The 20,261-nt window shown below is 47.8% G+C and overlaps 1 protein-coding gene across 2 annotated transcripts; it reads left to right on the forward strand.

Annotated features, from left to right (window-relative positions):
- The first annotated feature begins 194 nt into the window (after nt 1-194).
- On the forward strand, nt 195-19,029 carry LOC128079701 (histone H2B 5-like). 2 transcript variants are annotated; one of them, XM_052681156.1, is made up of 2 exons: nt 195-332; nt 14,912-19,029. In XM_052681156.1, the coding sequence occupies exon 2, from the start codon at nt 14,942-14,944 to the stop codon at nt 15,320-15,322; it is 381 nt and encodes a 126-aa protein (XP_052537116.1). In that variant the 5' UTR covers nt 195-332; nt 14,912-14,941; the 3' UTR covers nt 15,323-19,029. The 2 variants fall into 2 exon arrangements, with proteins under 2 accessions (XP_052537116.1, XP_052537118.1); XM_052681158.1 differs by lacking the exon at nt 195-332 and adding an exon at nt 649-988.
- The last annotated feature ends 1,232 nt before the right edge of the window (nt 19,030-20,261 follow it).

A 20,261-nucleotide genomic window follows, 5' to 3' on the forward strand; every position in this document is an offset into this window, starting at 1 on the left:
CGCGGGCTCCGGGCGCGGGCGGCAGCAGGTGCCCGTCCGCCGCCGCCTCCTCCGGCCGCCGTGCCGAGGCCGCGCCGACCGCCCTGCGCAGCCGCCGCCGTCGCCGCAGCGCCGAGCCGCTCGCAGGGGCCGCGCCGCGCCCCGCCCCCGGCGGCCCGGCGGCGGGAGCCCGCAGAGGCGGGGGCGGGCGGGGCGCAGCCCGGCCTATGGGCGGCCCGCAGCGGTGCGGCGCCGCAGAGCCGGAGCCCCGCAGAGCTCGGCGGCCTTACCCGGCCCCGGCGAGCTGCAGCGCGCCCGGAGCCCGCCCGCGGAGGAGCCCGGACGCCTAGCAGGCAAGGACCTCCGTGCCCGGCCGCGGGGACGGGGCTGAGAATGCTCTTTGTTATGCAGCCTGTGCCGGAACGCGTGTGATAGCGGCAGCGGCCGCAGGCGGAGATGCGCCGTGCCGCACCCGGAGCCCTGCGGCACCTGGTGCCGCGCCGCTGCCAGCCCTGTCCCGGAGCCGCTCGCGGGGCCGGAGCCGCGCCCACGCCGGGCGCGGGACTTAGCCCTCAGCCCTCAGCCCTCAGCCCCCAGCCCTGTCCCGCTGCAGTGGCCCCGCGGCACCCGCGGCTGGGCCCGCTGTCTTGAGCTCGTACCCAGCAGAGCAGGCTGCGGGGAAGGGTCAGTCCTGCGTGGGTGCATCGCTGCACCGACGCTGTGGGTGCTCGTTAATTGTTTAGTAAGCATAGAGCGCCATACACCATTGCTCGTGCATCATCTGTTGTATCTGCACTGCTGCTGTTAACGCCGATCTCTTTCGTTGCTTAAAGGGAGAAAGCCTCTTACTTTCCGTCCCGCACGTGTCCCATCCGCTGGCCCGGGGGACGCAGAGCGCATAGCCCAGTGGTCACCATGCAGCTCCGGAGCAGCCCCGTGTGCGGCCTGGCGGTGTACCCGGCGAGGTCCCTGCCCTGGGCACGGCCCGGGGCTGTCTTTATGGCAGCAGGTCAGTGCACGGGGCCGCAGCGGAGCGCATTCCACGCTGCCGTTCTCCCATTTCACGTCATCGCGTGCCCTTTGCTTGTGTCATGTCTTTGTAACTTTCCCTGAGATGAAGGATTTATGAATCAAAACCTGGGGGAGTGGATCTCTGTGGAGGCTGAGTCAGATCACAGAAAATGAGAGCCAGGAGCATGCAGTTGCATGGCACATTTACAAACAGGGCTTCATTCATCCCCATGTGCTGCTCCTGGTGCCGCCAGCACTGCATTGGGTCTCAGGCTGCCTGGGAACACTGTTTGGTCTTCCTGGGGTTTTGCTCTATAACCTCCATAGGATTTCTGTTACAGTGTGTACTTTCCCTGATGAGGTTTTATTACACTGAACGCACACTAATAACAGGAGGAATTTGATCATCTGAATGCAATTCCCACACCCTCCTCTTGGTTCCTATTATTTGATGTGTGAAGGACTGACAGCTCAGGTCCCAGCAGCAATTTTTCCCTCCGTACTGTATGATTTGCTAATTATGAAAACAAAACGAGCCTTCCCCTGAGCGTGTGCCTCTCTTTCCTTCCTATTTCCTTCCTCATCCCGCTAACGATACTCAACTCTTTCATGGTAATTTGGGAGCTGCAGCAATTTGGATTTGTCTACGGAGGTATTTCTGCAGAAGCCTCCAGATGCAAAGGAAGCAGTCTGCTGCAGGCATGATAGTCTCAGAGCTTTGTTCCTTGGCATGGAGGTGTTAAGTGGGGGGCATGGTAATCAATGTCATCAGCACTGGAAAGGAGGATAAGTTGTGGTGAAAAAAACACCTATCTTAATGTTTCAAATGTGAGATCCAAGCAGCAATTTCGGTGACCTCCTGGATTTCTGTCTCAGATGAAAGCAGCAGCCTTGCAGGACGGTGTCACTTTTCATCTCCAGGGCCTTCCCTATTATTCTGCTTGGTTTTATTCCTTCACTTCCAGGGCTGTGCTCCTCACAGTTTCTTATTTTCCCTCTCTGCTGTGCCAGGTCTTTCTTTCTTCTTGCAGCCCTCTGTGTCCCTCTTACCTGACGTTATGCTGGTTACTTTACCTGCCTGCCCCCTTCTCTCTGAGAGAAAAGGCTTGAGAGGAGAAAAGCAGTTTTGTGCCATTTCATATGTTCTCTCTTTCTCCCATCTTTTTTACTTCTTCTCCTGGCTTGATTTTTATAGTCTGTCTTGCTCTCTCCTTTCTGAAATCTCTATTGAATCACTGAATCATTTGAGTTGGAAGGAACCCTTACAGGTCATCTGGTCCAATCCCCTGCAGTGCACAGGGACACCTACAGCTCAGTCCGGTGCTCAGAGTCCCATCCAGCCTGACCTTGAGTGTCTCCAGGGACTGGGCTTTCACCACATCTCTGGGTAACCTGTTCCAGTGCGTCACTACCTTTATTGTAAAAACTTTTTCCTCATATCCAGTATAAACCTTCACTCTTTTAGTTTGAAACAATTTCCCCTTGTTCTATCATAGCAGACCCTGTTAAAGAGTCTGTCCCCTTCTTTCATTTAGCTGTTCTTAAGACACTGAAAGGCCACTCTCAGATCTCCCTGAAGCCTTCTCTTCTCCAGGCTGAACAGCCCCAGCTCTCAGCCTGTCCTCATAGGAGAGGTGTTCCATCCCTCGGATCATTTTTGTGGCCCTCCTCTGGACGCACTCCAGCAGGTCCATGTCTCTCCTGCACTGAGGACTCCACATCTGGACACGGTACTCCAGGTGAGGTCTCACAGAGCAGAGCAGAGGGGCAGGATCACCTCCCTTGCCCTGCTGGCCATGCTGCTTTTGATGCAGCTCAGGGTATGGTTGGCTTTCTGGGCTGTGAGGGCACATTGCTGGCTCGTGGCCAGCTGTGCTCTATCCTTACATCACTCGGCTTGTGCTGATAGCAGGGGTTGCCATGAACCTCACACTTGGCTTTGTTGAACCTCATGAGGTTCACTTGGGCCCGTTGCTCTAGCCTGCCTAGGTCTCTCTGGATGACGTTCCTCAGGTGTGTTGACCACACTCCACAGCTTGGCGTCGCCAGCAAACGTGCTGAGGGTTACTCAACTCAGTGACGTTGATGAAGATGTTACAGAGCACCAGTCCCAGTGCTGACCCTTGGGGTGCACCACCTATCAGTGATCTCTGTGCGGACACTGAGCCACTGACCACCATCTCTGGGTACAATCTCACAACCAGTCCACTGAAGAGTAGTCCAATCATCAAATCCGCATCTTTCCCATTTAGGAAGAAAGATGTTGCAGGGGCTGTACTCAACCTTCCCCTTAGCACTTTTTTCCCACACTGCTCATTGTCCCACTGTGTCCTTTCTCCTGGCTGACATTTCCATGTGTATAGACGCACCCATCCATACATTTATGCAGACTCCACTCCAGATCTTCCATTCTCCAGCTGAAACAAAGAACTAACTCATGCTGAAGGTCTGATCCTGTCACCTCTCTTTCCCAGCACCCGCAGGTACTGCTCTGTGCCCTTCCTCAGAGACGCACTGTCAGGTAGACTGAAGAATTAAGTGTGTGGGAAACGTTCCTAAATTCAGGAGGGAAAGTGGGAAAGTAGCTTGTTCAGCCTGCACGGGAGCCTAAGTAACTGATGGTATTTACTTCACATTTCTGAGTTTCATTTTAGTAATGAAAAGTTTATGATTTTAAATAAGGGACACAGCTACCTATTGCTCAGCACAGAGCAGAGGAGCCAAGGGGAGGCCTGATGGCTGCAGCTCCTCACAGGGAGCGGAGGGGCAGCGCTGAGCTCTGCTGTGTGACAGCGGCATGGAGCTGCGTCAGGGGAGGGGCGGGAAAAGGGGCTCGGGAAAGGTTGCTGACTGACGGGGCGGTGGGCACGGCTCCGAGCTGCTGGAGTTCAAGGTGCGTTTGGATAACGTTCTCAGACGTACGGTCTGATTTTGGGGGTGGTCCTTTGTGGAGCCAAGGGTTGGATTCAGTTATACTCATGGGTCCCTTCCAACTCGGGATGTTTGATGATTTAAATTATCTTTTGAATCCTGGTCTGATCCAAAATAGAACCAAAAAATGCTTTTCCTTTCCCTCCCCCAGTTGCCTTGTTTTATGCATTTGTTAAACCGCTCTGCAGCCATTGTGAGAGAAATGTTTTTTCTTCTTTAGGGCCAAGTTCTGTGTGGGGCTGGGATCCTGGCTTGCCTGCTTCTTTTTCTGAAGCCAGAGAGAGAGAAGCAATGTGACTGCAGGATCACAGGTGTGGGTGGGAGGCAGAAGAATAGATGCATTACCCAGAAATGCTATTTTAACCTCAGGGGGTGGAGTTGTTTAGTAATATTTCTCCTTGCCTATCACTGCAGACAGCATCGTTGGAGATTGAGGGCAAGTGTTAGATTTTGCTATTTAAATCAAACTTAATTTTGAAAAATCTGATTTAATAATTAAACTATTTATTTTTTTGTCTTTCAAAAAGAATACTGCTGAGTGGCTGGGGTAAACAGAGCTCCATCCCACGGATCCCACCTTCGCCTCCTGGCAGCTTACCTGACTCATAAAGGGAGTGGGGGATTTTGTGTGCCACCTACATCAGCTCAACATTTCCCTTTGTGGCGAGAGTTAATCACCACTCTTGTCATATTATTTCACCGACCTTCCTGAAGATGCGATCTGTCAGGGGTGATTATTTGTCTTTCAGACCATCCTAAAAACTTCTTTAGAATAGGTGGGTTTTTTTCTGAATTCAGCAAAAATACTCAAGTGGTCCAAGGTTTTCTGTGCTCACTGTTAAATGCTGGCAGTGTACTACCTGTACTACTTCAGGACCAGGAAGGGGTTCCATTTGCAGAGGACTCGTCTCTACCACAAGATGTGCCATCTGGAGAGGCAAGGTGGATCAGTGTGTGGAGATCCTTCCCCCAAGTAACCCATGCAGGAGGAAGAAACAGTGGGGCTGCAGCCATGGTGACAAAGGATTTTTTGTTTTGACAGCAAAGACAGTGTTCACAGAATCACAGAATGGCCAGGGTTGGAAGGGATCTCAAGGATCATGAATCTCCAACCCCCCTGCCACATGCAGGGCCACCAACCTCCATGTTTAATGCTAAACCAGGCCCTGGGGGGCCCCATCCAACCTGGCCTTGAACACCTCCAAGGACGGGGTATCCACAACCTCTCTGGGCAGCCTGTTCCAGTACCTCACCACTCTCTGGGTAAAGAATTTCCCCCTGATGTCCGACCTAAATCTCCCCTCCTTCAACTTAAAACCATTTCCCCTCGTCCTACACATATCAACCCTTTCAAAGAGTTGATTCCCCTCCCCTCTGTAGGCTCCCTTTAGGTATTGAAAGGCTGCAATGAGGTCACCCCGCAGCCTTCTTTTCTCCAGGCTGAACAAGCCCAGCTCCCTCAGCCTGTCCTCATAGGGGAGCTGCTCCACTCCCCTGATCATCCTAGTTGCCCTCCTCTGCACCCTCTCCAACAGCTCCCTGTCTTTTTTGTACTGCGAGCTCCACACTTGGACACAGTACTCCAGATGGGGCCTCACAAGAGCAGAGTAGAGGGGGACAATCACCTCCCTGTCCCTGCTGGCCATCCCTCTTTTGATGGACCCCAGGATACCATTTGCCCTCCGAGCCACAAGAGCACACTGCTGGCTCATGTTAAGTTTTTCATCTATCAGGACCCCCAGGTCCTTCTCCACAGGGCTGCTTTCAAGGACCGCTCCTTCCAGTCTGTATGGATGCCTGGGATTCCTCCGTCCCAAGTGCAAAACTTTGCACTTTGCCGTGTTGAACCTCATCAGGTTCACCCGGGCCCACCTTTCTAGCCTCTGTTCATATCAGACCAAAAGCAAAAGTTAGGAAAAATGGGCACATCAAATTGCTCTTTGTAACCTGGTTGTGTAATCTCTTTAGCTCTTTCACTTGCAGGTGAAGAGATTCTATGTAATAGGCTGGTATTTGTCAATCAGAAAATACTGCACAAATGAAGGTGTATGGATAGCAGTAAGAACAAAAAGCAAAGATGGCAATACAGTGAATGTCTGTGGAGGAGGCAATGGAAGAAAGGATGGGGGAAATGAAAATGGACCTTCAGCAAGGTTACACTGTGTTACATAGAGGATATGAATTGCTGTAGAAGGTGAGAGGAAGCTTGAGCAGAAAACGTGATATTTCTGCTAAAGAAATTTCTGTTATGAGGTTCAGGAGCCAGAGAAGGAATGAGTTGAGACCCCTCTGAAATTTAACGCTTAAAGAAGAATCTCAGTGATTCTCAGAAAGAAAAAAAAAACCATCTGATGATCCATTTTTCTGGCTAATGGGCCAGAAAAAGAATTTCATATGAGTCTCCGTATTCCTCTGTCTCAAGGTCAGCCAGAATCGAGAAACAGGGTACCAAAAAGAGGGAACAGTTGAGAAACACGGCTGAAGAAAGGGTAAGGATGTTGCTAAAACATCATCAGAGAGGGAGGGTTGGTACCTTGTCCTCTCTGGAACCAGAAAAATGCTCAGGATTCATGTGGGATGCTGCAGGGCAGGAGTCAGCATCCTGGGATAGGGAACACCAGAGCATCCCATTGGGAGTGAACTATCTGACCATCCCTAGTATAAAGAATTTTAGTTCTGTTCTTGATGTGTCTGCATCTTAAATGCACTGTAAATACAGGAGCTCTGTCCTGGAGATAGGAATGCTGCAGCTGTCCCACCCTTCCTGTCCTCTCCCACACCAGAATTAATTCCTCTGTTCTATTCTTCTGTGTGCCTGTGGGTCCTCAGTCCAGCCTGCTAAACAGCGAGGGCAGAACACAAGATAAGGGCTTGGGCAGATTCCATAAGCATGTGGCTCTTGGATCTAGGACATCAGTGAGCTCTGTGGGGGGAGTGCTGAGAGGGGCAGCAGCAGTGAGGAGGCAGAGCAAGGGGCGAGCCCCTCATCTAGGGGAGAAACAGCTTAGGAAACTGAAGGCGTGGGAGCCTCGAGGAAAATGAGCGTAGGAGGATGAAGCCATGGATGGCTAAAAATAACAGTATGGTACAGATAATGTGACATTTTACACAGACTGTGCTTGACAACCCTTTTGTGTTTTGAAAAGCAAGTCTTACCTTTAGGCATTCTAATTGCTACCTACCAGCAAGGACCGCTGGCATTTGGGGCTGTCACTTTGTCCACCAGCCCTCTTCTCTTCAGTGCTGGTCTAGTGGTTGTCACCAAGTCTGCAGCAGAGAGCTCTTTGCGCTGCAGCCTGATGTAAATATTGACTTATCCCTAATTATGCTTTGATTTCTTTGGAGGGTGATTGCTTTTTTCAGCTGGTAGTGGCTAGCGCGTGTACTCCCTTTGACAATGATGCTAGTCTCAGTGTTAGAGCTGGATTAAAACACCACTTAGAACTCCATTTGCAGGCAGGCTGTGGAGTATGGAATTTGGGTGTGAGCTGACCTGAAATGCATTTTTCCAGTGTTTCTGAGGAAGTGCAAGCCCTTCAGCCCCATGGCTGCTCAGTCAAAGCAGAGTGTCAGCCTTGGTACCCATATCACATGTTGAATGGGAACAAGTGGTTGCAGACTTCTCCAAAACTCTGGGCCTATACAATGGGTGGGAAAGAAAGGAGGAAGGGACAATAACAAAAATAACAAAGAAAGAAGAAAGCAAGGTGAAAGGCTTCTCTGCTTTTTGATGGCAGCCCAGTAGCCTGGCAGTATGGAGCAGAAGGAAATTGCTTGGTTAATGCAGAGTAGCTGCTTACTACTCTGTCAGAGCCATATCCTAGGGATCCTTTCCAAAGAAATCAGATTTGAACTATCAACATGGGTTGACAGTGATAGGAAAAGGGGGAATGGTTTTAAACTGAGACAGGGGAGGTTTAGGTTAGATATTAGTAGAAAGTTTTTCACTCATAGGGTGGTGACACACTGGAACAGGCTGCCCAAGGAGGTTGTGGATGCCCCATCCTGGAGGCCTTCAAGGCCAGGCTGGATGTGGCTCTGGGCAGCCTGGTCTGCTGGTTGGTGACTTGCACACAGCAGGGGGTTGAAACTAGATGATCATTGTGGTCCTTTTCAACCCAGGCCTTTCTATGATACTACGGTATGATTCAAAGATATAGACTTCTTAATTTCTCCTCTCTTCTCCCTCCATCTCACATCACTTTCAGGTAAAGTTTTCCATATCTCATCTCCAGCATGAAACTATTTGTGAACATTTTGAAACAGTTTATGGTCAGTTCTTATTGCAGGGTTTAACTTCAACAATTCTTTTGTCCTTCATTTTCACCCTGCTCTGTTCCTGGAGAGCAGCCAGCTCCCTCTGAGTGCCGTTTGCTGCACTGTGCAAGCCGTGTTCTCCTCATCCCCTGCCCTAGGAGAGGCTGTCCCTGTCCCTGCAGCTGTGACCTCCAGTGCTCTACGACGGGGGGCTGCGGTAATGCGATCAGCTGGTTGCAGCAGAAAGGTGTCAGCAGCCTTGGGCTGCGTTGCTGGTCTGCTCCTGCCTGCTGGGAGCTCTGGGGAAGGATGCTAGTCTTCCTTTCCCTGCAGTGACAGTCACGCATCTTCCTTTTACAGTGAAATTGCTGTAAATTGCCCAATTTGTTATTAATGTACACATAGCAGTGTTTTGAGTACCTCAAAATCTGACATGTGTAGCTTGTGGCATGACAGACCACTTTCAAATGTACCTGTTTGGTTTACAGATGCAATGCGCCATGTCTGCATTTGCACATTGCACTCCTGGACTCCTGTGTTTTACATTGATGATAAAGCAGCTTTCACATATTCTTGACTTTTTCATTAATTACATGCTTTCCAATATTATTTTTTCAATCATTTTCAGGAAATGCTGAAATGTGGAGGTGCAGGCACAGTAACTGCAGGACTATAATTGAACTTGGAGGCCCTCATTTGGAAGGAATGTGGGTCATGATTGATTACAGCTGCACAAAGCACACCCTTGCTCAGCTGCATCTCTGCACATAGAGGAGAGTTTGTGATACTTACTGTTCTGTTGAGCATAGACTTGTATACACGGCACAAAGGTTCACAAAAAGGTTTTGTCTGTGCCAGAGGAGACTGGTAGTACTTCTGTTTTGATGTGCCCACCATTCTTAAAACGTTCATGACTTGGTCTGATCTTCAGTCTGTGTGGGAACGTAGCTTTCCACTTCTGCGTGATTTTCCATGTTATTCCCAGTCAGGGAACATTTTGGAGCATGATCCCTGCTCTAGTGCCTTTCTGCTACGTGGGTTATCTGTAGAAATGGAGAGGTCACACAAAACTCCTGACACCTGGCAATGGGTGATGGAGGAGGAGGAGGTGCCTCATACATCTGCGCTGGTTCTCACCTCGCTCCTGCAGTCACTCAGGTGGCTGTTGCTTACGGAAAGGATTTGTGGAAGAAGAGGCAAATCCCAGTAACTATGAAATTTGTAAAGGATGCTTGTGCTGAAGTTTATGTTGTGTTAATATTTTGACTTGCTGATAAACGCAAGGGATGAAGGTGAGCCTGGTTGTGTTCTCTCTTGGAGGTTCTAGTACTGAGGGTGTGGAGGATGATGGTGATAATATATACTTCTCTTAAACCATGGCTCTTTAAGAAAGAGAGAAAGCTGACCGGAGCATAATTGTAGCAGATTACAGTACGAGATATACGCCTGTAAACTTTTAGAGGGTATTGTCTATCAAAAATATAATTTCTCCTTTTTGTATTTGTTAGGACCTATTTTCAAGAGTGTAGAATGGAGAGATGCCAGAGCAGGTAGCTATCAAGTGATCTTTGGACGAGCAGATAAAAGTCACATTAAATAGCTTTTTTAAGTACCCACATATTTATTTGCAGCAACAAAACCCTGATAAAACACAGAGTCTGATTTTTGCTAAGTACTGAACCTCCAGCATTCCAGTGGAAATCAATGCTGTCTGCTGGTGCTAAGCACCTCTAAATATTGTACTTGTGGTTTCAGACGCAGGTTAAACCCCCACTGACTTCAGGCACTCTCAGAGTAACACAGCAATATTTAACCTCCTGACAGCCATTCTTCTTGCAGTCCTGTGTCCCTCTGCTGCTCTGCTTGGTTCATGAATAAGATTTTCTTTTCTTTAGAAATTCAGTATATGTTCCCTGCAGGCAGCTCTGATCTATGGTCCTGCTCTATACTTGGTGCATAAGCATCTCTGATGTTCCCACAGTCCTGAGAAGTAATTGGAGCTTCAGTAGAGGTAGCACAAGAAATTACAGCTGTTGCTGGTGTTCAGAAATGTGTTTTCTAAAATTGTAAATGGAAATGCCTGCAAAGAAAAGCAAAGCATAGGTTACTGTAAGGAGGTTCCTGGACGGAAGTCCCAGGTAATGCGTTACCACAAGCAAGGATGAGGGGCAGTCACAGGGTTAGGATGCCAGTGTATCTCTCTTTGTTACTCTGCTTGTGTTTCTTCTAAAGCTGTGGGTCACTTGGAACGTGGTGCACCTGTGTGTGGGAGTGAGCTGTAGCATTTCTTTAAATATGATGGAGGAGGGGGAGAGCTTCAGTTTTAACAGATTTTCATGGTCCAATATGTAACCATGAATCCAAATTTGGATTAAACATTTAGCCATTGAAATGATTACTTTACAGGAACAACTAAATAAAACACAGCGGAGCATGTGGGATTGGGGACGGGCACTATTATTGATATGGGAATCCTGAAATCTGCTCTTTGGCCCTCCACCTTCAGAAAAAAATCAGCTCAGATTAGTCTACCTTATTCTAGGAAACTGTTTTCCTCATTACTTCAGAAGAAAGCAAGCATTACCTCATGATCACATGCCACACAACATGCCAAGAGAAAAATTCTTCCCAGTCCAAAACATGACAACCAGTTTGTACACATGAGGAAGCGTCACCAGCGTCTCACCATGACTCACCTCACTTCTGATCTGTTTTGCTACCTAGGCAGAGCTTGCTACCAAATAACCATAAACTACGTGCCTGTTTTCTCAGGTATCACTCTTAACGACGCAGCTGGATTGAGAGGGTTCTCGTTTAATAACAGTGAGGTACATTGCAATCCATTGTAAAAGGGAGGGGATCTGCCCTTTGCAGAAATGTGCTCCAATAACAGTCATCTGCTGACATCTGGTAACTTGTTAACTGCATTTGACAGATCTGTCTGCACTCATGCAAACATTTCTGAGCAGATGAAGCCATTTAAGAAACTTTTCTGCAGAACATTCTGATATTTGTTGCCTTTCTTTGTGTTTGAGAGTAAAACCGACAGCAATAGCAAATTTCAGGTTTCTTGATGTGTGGGATTAAAGCCAAGTTTTCTTGATTTTATATCACGAGAGAAACTAAAAAATGGGACAATAATTGACCAGAACTAAGAAAACTTTCATATGTAAGGGGCAGAGTAACGAGCAGGATCCTCTTGGCTCTTATTTATTGGAACAAGGATTAAAATAGATCGTCAGAGGATCACCAAGTATCAGAAGAGTACCAGATGTCAGAAAGATGAGAGCTTCAGGTTTTCCTACAAATATTCTTTTTTTTTTTTCATCAAAACATCCCAAGAACAAAGTACCATGATAGAAGTGTAGTCCTTGTGGCTGTTAGTAAATTACAGCAAGGGGGCGGTGCGGCGGGTGTGAGGATTTACAGCAGATGCCACAAAGCTCATCTCAGCAGGGACAGATTCTGTGAGAGAAAAGGAGGAAAAATGTGAGTGCTGTTTCCACCTCTGCATGAGGAGAGGTCCTAAAGGCCAACGAATGGTCCAGCCCTTGTCATCCTTGCACACCACTGGTACTAACTTGGTGCTGATTTTACGGCAGCAACCCCAAAAATAAGAAAGAATTGCTGAGGGAGCCTCTCTTCCAGTCTGGCTGTCAGTGTATCAGGCATAGGAAAGATGCAGGCAGCATCAGGCTTCATATGGGATTTCTCAGCAGGACTCTTCAGATCAGAGAGGCTGCAGTGATTCATCTCTTTGAATATGTTTCCAACTCTTTTTCCTTTTAATGATGCTGAGGAAAAGGGTGTTGAGGCAAAGGTGTATCTGTCACTTCCTACCACTCTGCTCCCTAGCAGCAGGCAGGCTGCTGCTTACAGCATAGGACTGCTGGAAGAAATACTGCAGTGGTTTTGTTGTTTTTCTGAGGAAGGGAAACAAATGCCAACAATGGTAACTGATTGACTCACAGCATAGAAAGTAAAGGAAAAACATGCCAGAATATTTTCCTCAGAAGCCTGAACCCTTTTAAATCTCACCTTGATGATTCCAAGTGCCTCTTCTTGCATGGCTGTATCCTGCTTCCCAAAGACCTGGAGTGCCTGGAGACCAGTGTCATCGCCCCTCACCAGGAGTGCTTGTAGGGGTGCTGTTAGCTGCAGCATCCCATGGGAAATGGCCGTCTGGGGGAGCACAACTTCTAAAGCCTGTTCTGGGTACCCGGCTTCAGTCTCCAACAGCCATAGAATGGCTGAGGCTGGAGGCACTTTTGGAGATTGTCTAGTGCAGCTCCACCAGGACCAGCTGTGCTGGCTGCCCAGGACCGGATCCAGTTGGGTTCTGTGTGTCCCCAAGGGTGAAAACCCCACAGCCTCTCCGATCAAGGGGTCAGCCACACTCCATGTAAAAAAGCCGGACATCGTGGCAATGCTTCTAAATGCAAAATAATAAATGTTGGTCTCTTCAGGTTTTCTTTTTGTTCTTTTTTCTTTTCCTAAGAAAGGAAAGAAATGTGATTGTTGGTTTTTTTTCCTAAGGTAGGTAATGTTTGCTCAGCAGACTGTCCTCGTGGACACCTTGGGATAATCCCACTAATTTCACCTCTGTAGCAAGGCAGTACCTGTCTGTGTGGCAGAAAAATAGCGGTGTCACCAGAGTTCTGGGTGGTACTGTGGGCCATTATTGACATGATTTATTTAGCACTTAGCAGCCTCAATCAGGCCCTTTGTACTGGGCATCGTCCCAGCAAACTGGAAGGCAGGAAGCCAGTTCCCAAAGAAGGTATTATTTAGCTGTTAAACTGTATGCTACAAAGAAATAGGTGGGGAAAAGCAAGGACACTGAAGCATTTGTGCTAATCTCTGAGCTTTAGCATCTTTACTCCCCTCATCACAGCTATAAATGGGAGAAAACTGAGATCCTGGCTGCACTACCCAAGGGCTTCAATGAGTTGAACAGCTGAAACTGTCCTGTACGCATAAGAAACAGTCACGTCCATTTTTCAGTTGCAGTGTTTTTTCAGTTAGGGAATTAGCCCAAGAGAAAATGAAGAAAGTGCACAGTTATTTCTTGTCTTGGAAAAATGCCTTTCCCTTAAAAAGACTTATCTTCAAGTCTGCAAACAAGAACAGTAGGGGTTTGCTTCTCTTGAATGTTGCTTCTCAAGTAGAGGAAGAAAGGAAGAAAAATGTTGTCACCAAAGGAGGAAAACACAACATCTGAGTGAACAGGTGTCAGAGTTTTGAGGTGCGTTCTGTATTTTAGGTCAATCTAGAATTTACCCATCCAAATAACTCCACTGAGAAAAACACCAGAAAGGAATTTAGAAGAGTGGAAGAATCAAGCAGATAGATTGGTGAAAATCTTTGGAGGTTTTATAGAAAGGTAAGAAGTTGTTCTGGATGGGCATGCCTGGTTACCCCACATCCTTCTACAATTTTGAGTGACCTGGTCTGGCGGGAGGTGTCCCCACCCACAGAGTGGAAATAGATGGTCTTTAAGATTGCTTCCAGCCCAGCTATTCTATGATATCCACATGTGCCATCAGCCTTGATTCTCCTTTGTCTCTCTTAGCCAACTGACTGGCATTCATAGGTTGTCTTCGAGGGAGGTGCAGCCTCAGCAGGAGGCAGGAGACTGCAGAGCCATGAAAGACCAAGCCCTGGGGCGATGCTGGAAGCTGATCCTCCAGCATCCAGAGCCTGCAGGAGATTTGTCTTCCAAGGGAGCACTCAAACACAAAACCTTTGTAATAAGAGACCAGGCTGCAGCACAGTTATTCCCTTGACCCACAATAAAACACATGTAAATCTGTAGTGTAGAGGAGGCATCCACTTTTATGACCTGTTTACATACCGCCCTTTTGTTACAGCACTCCTTGACGACAACAGGCAGCTAAAGGTCGAGGCTCTGCAAGCTGTGGTGGAATTAATTAAAACTCAGAGAGAGAATCCAACATCTTTGACGTAGGCTGGCCAACAGAGGCCTGCTCCCCACGAAGCAGAAAGCCCCAAATAGCCAGAAATGAAGATTTGTGAAGATTGCCTCAATCAACATGTAGCCCAAAAGCATTTTGTTTCCTCCTATCTGCATTCCTGCTTCTCTGTCACATGATTCCTGACATCTCCTTTGAGTTTCTCTAATTCTTTACATTTTTACTAAATTTCATGCTGAGAGATTCCAGTGCTTCAGCTGGTTACCTTAAAATTATGTTATTTTTATGTTCCTTTATAATACGTGATGTAAAACAGTAGCCACATAAATATGGGCACTCTCAAACTTTTGTGGACATGCCAAACAAAAGGTTGTGTTGGAGTTTGTAGTAGCTGTACAAAATAAACAGCCTCATAAAAAGTTGGCTGCAGTGATATCATCCAAGTGCCTCCAGCATGTTCCAGAAAGACTGAACTTAATCCATGCTGCAGTTAATGCTTTATTTGGAACTTTGGTGTCCCTCTCAGAAATGTGTCCATCCCCAGCCCATCTTTACTAAGCAGATGCCAGCTGGGTCTGGGTTCAGCAGTGTTGACAAGGCCAGTATCATGGGGATTTAAACAGGAAACAACACAAAAATAATCACAAACCAGCGTGGTTCCCAGTGGCAGTTCAAAAACACTTGGATGGGGTCGTGGGGTGGTTGTCTCAGATTTGGAGACGGCACTGATGCATCTTTCAGTAGAACTATACCATAGGAGAATAAAAATGAATGTGATTTTTTGTGTTCTTTCCGAGCAGCTTCAAGAACCAGAAAAAAGAGCTCTCAGGATGCCAGAGCCAGCAAAGTCCACTTCTGCCCCCAAAAAGGGCTCCAAGAAAGCCGTGACAAAGACGCAGAAGAAGGGCGATAAGAAGCGACACAAGAGCAGGAAAGAGAGCTACTCCATCTACGTCTACAAGGTGCTCAAGCAGGTCCACCCCGACACCGGCATCTCCTCCAAGGCCATGGGCATCATGAACTCCTTCGTCAACGACATCTTTGAGCGCATCGCGGGTGAGGCCTCGCGCCTGGCGCACTACAACAAGCGCTCCACCATCACCTCGCGGGAGATCCAGACGGCCGTGCGCCTGCTGCTGCCCGGAGAGCTGGCCAAGCACGCCGTCTCCGAGGGCACCAAGGCCGTCACCAAGTACACCAGCTCCAAGTAGCCCGGCGCTTCTTCTCCGGTGGGCCCATTGAGCACAGGCACAGGTAGGCAGCTATGGTTTGGATGAAGGTCACAGCTATTCTCCATGGCGGTGGACAGACTTGGGATGGGCGTTAGGAGCTGGCTAGTAGAAGATGAGGCAGCGAACCGGATGCTGGCTTCTTTTCATTGTGAATTCAGGATGTGCTACGGGTTCCGCACGCTGCACATCAGGCGACGCTGGTGGAGGAGGCCTCTGCTTTCACATCTCATCTGAAGGGACTGGCTGCAGCATATCCAAGTTCTCCTTTGTGCTTGAAAAACATGCATGTGTGGTGCTGGCCATGATGGCTAGCTGCTCCAGAGATATTGCCTCTGAAGTCTTCCTGTCTGCTTTCATACAGTCCTCCAAGATGGGCACCAAGAAGACTGCACTGCATCCACTCTGTGATAGTCAGGATCCATCCTGTTGTACAGCAAAACAGCCTACCTGTACAGGTCAAGCTGACATCAGCCACAGCAACCACCAGGCACAGTCCATAGACTAAAATCTGTACTGATCCAGCAGAGATCTTGCTTGGCAATGGTGTACAAGGCCTCTGTTAAAGATGCTGTGATAATGCCATGTGCTGTCCCTCCTTGCTGCTCCTGAGGGAGGAGAAGCGAGCAGGCTGGTGGCACAGGCATGTGTGGCCTTACCCACCAAGATGCCAGAGCCACCAGCTGGCTCTCAGCTTGTGCCAAAGCATCTGGACCAACAAGGGCAATGGTGGAACCTGGTCATTACCTCCTCCAGCTGCTGCTTTGCCAATTCTGAGACCTACTTCAGTGTGCAAGACATTGCTACTGCTGCTTCTTCTTGGAGACTTTTTTCTGCCTGTGTGCTCTCTTCTGCCGTGTTCACTGTAAGGATGGACAAGTGGGTGCTGTCCAAGGGGCTGTGGGCAGCTCACCTTGCCCCTGCCTTCCCTGCTTCGCTCATTTGCTGGCAAGCAAAACAAAGTCAGGGCTGGGTGAATTGGCAGGGACTCTTAAAATATCACTGCATCCCACTAGTATTTCACAAATTAAATCATTCCAAGCTACTTCAGATATTCCCCATGACTTCTCAAGATCTACAGTAAGGTGAGCAATAATGAAATCCCCATAAAGCCATAGATATTAGTGGAGGAATGTCTCAGTTACAAGTTTAGCATGCCTGAACTGCTGGGTAACAGATAAGGAGCATGTGTAGAAATGGTGTGAAGTTGAAGCTTCCTACTCAGAACACAAAATTAGCCAACACTGAAAAAAGTCAAAATTTCTGGTAGGCTTTAGCACTTTCAGATCAAAAAGATTCATGCCTAAATTGCTTTTTGCAATTTATTCTGTAAATAAAAAGAGCAGCAAAGACACAGCATCCAGAACTAATGCAGGTGCTGTCCAAAATTCATTGCTGATAATAGGACAAATTCCTACCCCTAAATAACAGTCTTGTGGTACATCTCTCGTTTTCCACTACTTTTTATCTCCATCTTTTTTCTTTTCCCTTTGAGAATGATGGGGACCCTTGTTGTGTCGTTTTTGAAGATGCAGAATTCTGCATGTCTGGAAGATTCAGTCACTTCCTGGCTTATAAGGATGTTGCAGAATCCAGTTGGCCTGAGGAAGGGGCTGTTTGTGGCCGTGCCACTGAGAGCGCCTCAGAAACCTGGGAGTAAGGTGAGCTCCCACATGGTCCCTGTGCAGGAGCTAAGGACAGGTGGCAGCCTACTGCAGCTTGGGTTTTGAGCACCCCACACCCAAAAACAGGCTCTCCTGCTGTGCTTTGCTCGGTGGCAGGACACTGGAGGGTTTTCAGCCACATTTCATACAGTAATTCCAGCAGGAATCACTAGCAGTGTCTTTCAGAAAGCACGAGCTGTGTCTCTAGACTCCAGCATCCACAGCAAGCAGCTCCCAGCAGCAGCAGTTGTATTTGGCAGCAGAAATCTGTCGCCAACCTCAACCATTTCCTCATGGCACTTTGGAAGAAACAGCTTAGCACCTCCTTTGGTTTTTCAATTAAATAGTCAAAATCAGATACCAAAGATGAAAAAGTACCTGCACTGTCGTACCTGCACTGTTGAACCACCGTCACTGCCCCCTCTCCCAGCAGAAGTCAGAAAGCAGGGGTTGCAGAGGGGAAATAAGGCTGTTTCAAAGAGGAGAAATGGCAATTTAAGACTGCAGAAGTACTTGAAGGCTTAAGGGGGTTTTTATGTTGCTTAACGCCTGGTGGCTGTGACTGATCATCTCCATCCACCTATAGCTTAGGCTGACATTTCACACATAATTTGCTCCTCACTCTCCCTTCATATCATTTTCTGTTTGCCCCTGACAACCTGAAGGAGAGGATTGAGGAACTGATCTGGGTTAAAATGAAAGTTTTTTGTTTTTTTTTTTACTCTTGCAGGGTTCATTTTAACCCAGTTCTGGTGGCTGCTCTGTTTTGTCACTGTCACACAGACACTTGTGGCAGCAAAGGGAGGGCTGAGCTGGGAGAGGCAAGGCTGCCATCAGCTGGGACTGACTCAAAAGCAGTTGTGAAGTCAGCAGCCGTAGAGTCAAAGCACAGGTGACAAAATGAGAGCTGTTTCTCTGCAGTCTGTGCAGGCTCACGATCACATCAGTTCATTGGGAGCTATTTTGGCTGGGATGGGCTTGGACTGAGCCTTCAGGGCAATAGAAAATGGTCTGAAAGTGGAAGGATCAAAGCAGCAATTGTCCATTGACATTGATGTGGCACGTTGTACAGGTCCTTGGTAAGGAGGTGTTCTGCAGAAAAGAGGGCTTCCTACTTGTGGGTCTGTGCTTGTTAAAAAGTTTTTTCAGCTCTGGAACTGATAAGACAATTTGAAAATGAAAATAATATGCCTAGTCACGCTGACCCCACCTGATTCCTACTGCAGCAATAGAAGCACCTCTGGGACATTCTCATGTTTTGCCAACAAATGAAAAAATAAAAAAAGGAACTGAAGGTTGGAAAAGAAAACTGCACAGAGTAACATAACGTTGATGTTAACCCTGTGTTAGACACTGCAATGAGTTACTTGGTTTTATATACAATTTAAGAAATAAAATTAGTTGTAATAGATCTATGTCCTAGGGAGGACTCTGCTTCCCCAGAGGGAATTCAAGACCACGCTTCACAGAGACCTAAACCTGCAGAAGAACTCGGCAGCCAAGTGCATGGCCTGGAGGTTTGCTTACACTCCAAACAGATGGATCTTCAGTCAAGGATGGCAAACGAGTGGCAGCAAACAGAGGAGGAGGGTCTGTCTGTGACCTGAGACCTTTGTGAACCTGACCTGAGACCACCCTCAGGACAGAGGCATCCCCATGTCCCCACCACACCCAGCCAAGCTTGGCATGGCTTATGCATAGCCTGGAGCCCTCCTCCCACCACAGCATCTCCTGACACATCCAGAGCAAACTGTTTACAGGGAAAGGAAGAATGAGATATAAACCATAAAAATCATCTGCTGCTAGGATTTGGGAAGTTCCCTGGGACCAGCCCCTGGGGAGCAATCTTTCGTGCTTGCATCCATGCATGGTATCCTGTGGGCTTGTGTACACAGAATTTTTCTGACAGTAAGTGTTACATAATGTATGGTCTGTGTTATATTACTGTTGTTTTATGAGATACATAGCAGCTGATTACCTGTTTTCTGTTAAACATATAAATAAAATGTAAATGCAGGATGTAAATGTTGGAAGCCAGGTGAGATGCAGCTCTCAGGTGCCTTTGCCCTTTCACAACCCCAAGCAAGCCCTGTGTTCCTCATTCTGCTGGGAACATAGGGCAGTGTCCTATGGAAGGGAGCACTCCTGGGCTCATGACATGTGTTACATGGCTCGTGGACATGAGTTACACCAAACCTGTGTCCCCTTGCTGCTCCTGTGCACACAGCTGCAGGCGGTTCCTGCTTGTGGTGCGTGCTGTCCATCAGCTCTCATGTGGCCCCCAGGGGCAACGCTTCCCCCTCACTCAGCCAGAAGCACTGAGATTCTTGAGCTAAAAAAGTGTTTCAGACACATTCCGAATTTCTGTTTATGCGACTTAGTGATCACTGTCACTGAAACCGTCTTTCTTTGGACTATGAGATGTTTGTAGGCAGCAACATGGAATAGGATTAAGCATCTGAAAACCCCAGAAAGAAAAAGAGCTTCCTTTTAAAGAAGGATCAGTAAGTACCCTCAAATGAAGCACTCATCTGTTGGGCATCAGCATGATACTGCACTCACTGCATTGGGAAATGAGGGTGCTTTGCTGGTGGAGAAGGAAGCTAAGGCCACATGATGCAGAAACAAGCTAAGAGTTCAGTTGTGCTACGTAACAGAAATCAGAGCTAAAGAGATTTAGAGTCTCTAAAGACAACCTCATAAGTTCAGCATAATTCAGAAGAAGAAGCATTTAGAAAAAAATAGCTATCTCACTGATCTGAACCAGAGCATTTCTCTCTGAAGAAATAAATAATGCTGCTGCTAATATTCATTTCCTCTCTGGTAACCCTTTGCAGAGCAGCACTCACAATGCATTTTTATAGCAGAACTGACAGCTGGGCCTCGGGAAGACTCAAACCAGGTGACAAAAGATAGAGCACAGCCTATGGTCACGCTCCTCTGGGATGCTGGGAGGACGGAGCCAACATTTTAGTTATCCAGTTAATATGTAGTTATGAACTGGTTATGCAGAGACCATCAGATGGACTCAAGTGCCACATGACTGTGGCTGTCTGCAGAAACTGAGAGAACCAGATTAAAATGTGTGAAATGGAACAGACCACACCATGGGCAGTTCACCTCGTGAGCCCTTTGCCGAAGGATGTTGGAGATAAAACCTCATTGTGGCCCTCCAATATTTGAAGGGAGCATATAAACAGGAGGGGGAGCAGCTTTTTACAAGGGTGGATAGTGATGGGATGAAGGGGAATGGCTTT

Source organism: Tympanuchus pallidicinctus, unplaced genomic scaffold, assembly GCF_026119805.1.
Source record: "Tympanuchus pallidicinctus isolate F22 unplaced genomic scaffold, pur_lepc_1.0 scaffold19, whole genome shotgun sequence".
Lineage (NCBI taxonomy): Eukaryota > Metazoa > Chordata > Aves > Galliformes > Phasianidae > Tympanuchus > Tympanuchus pallidicinctus.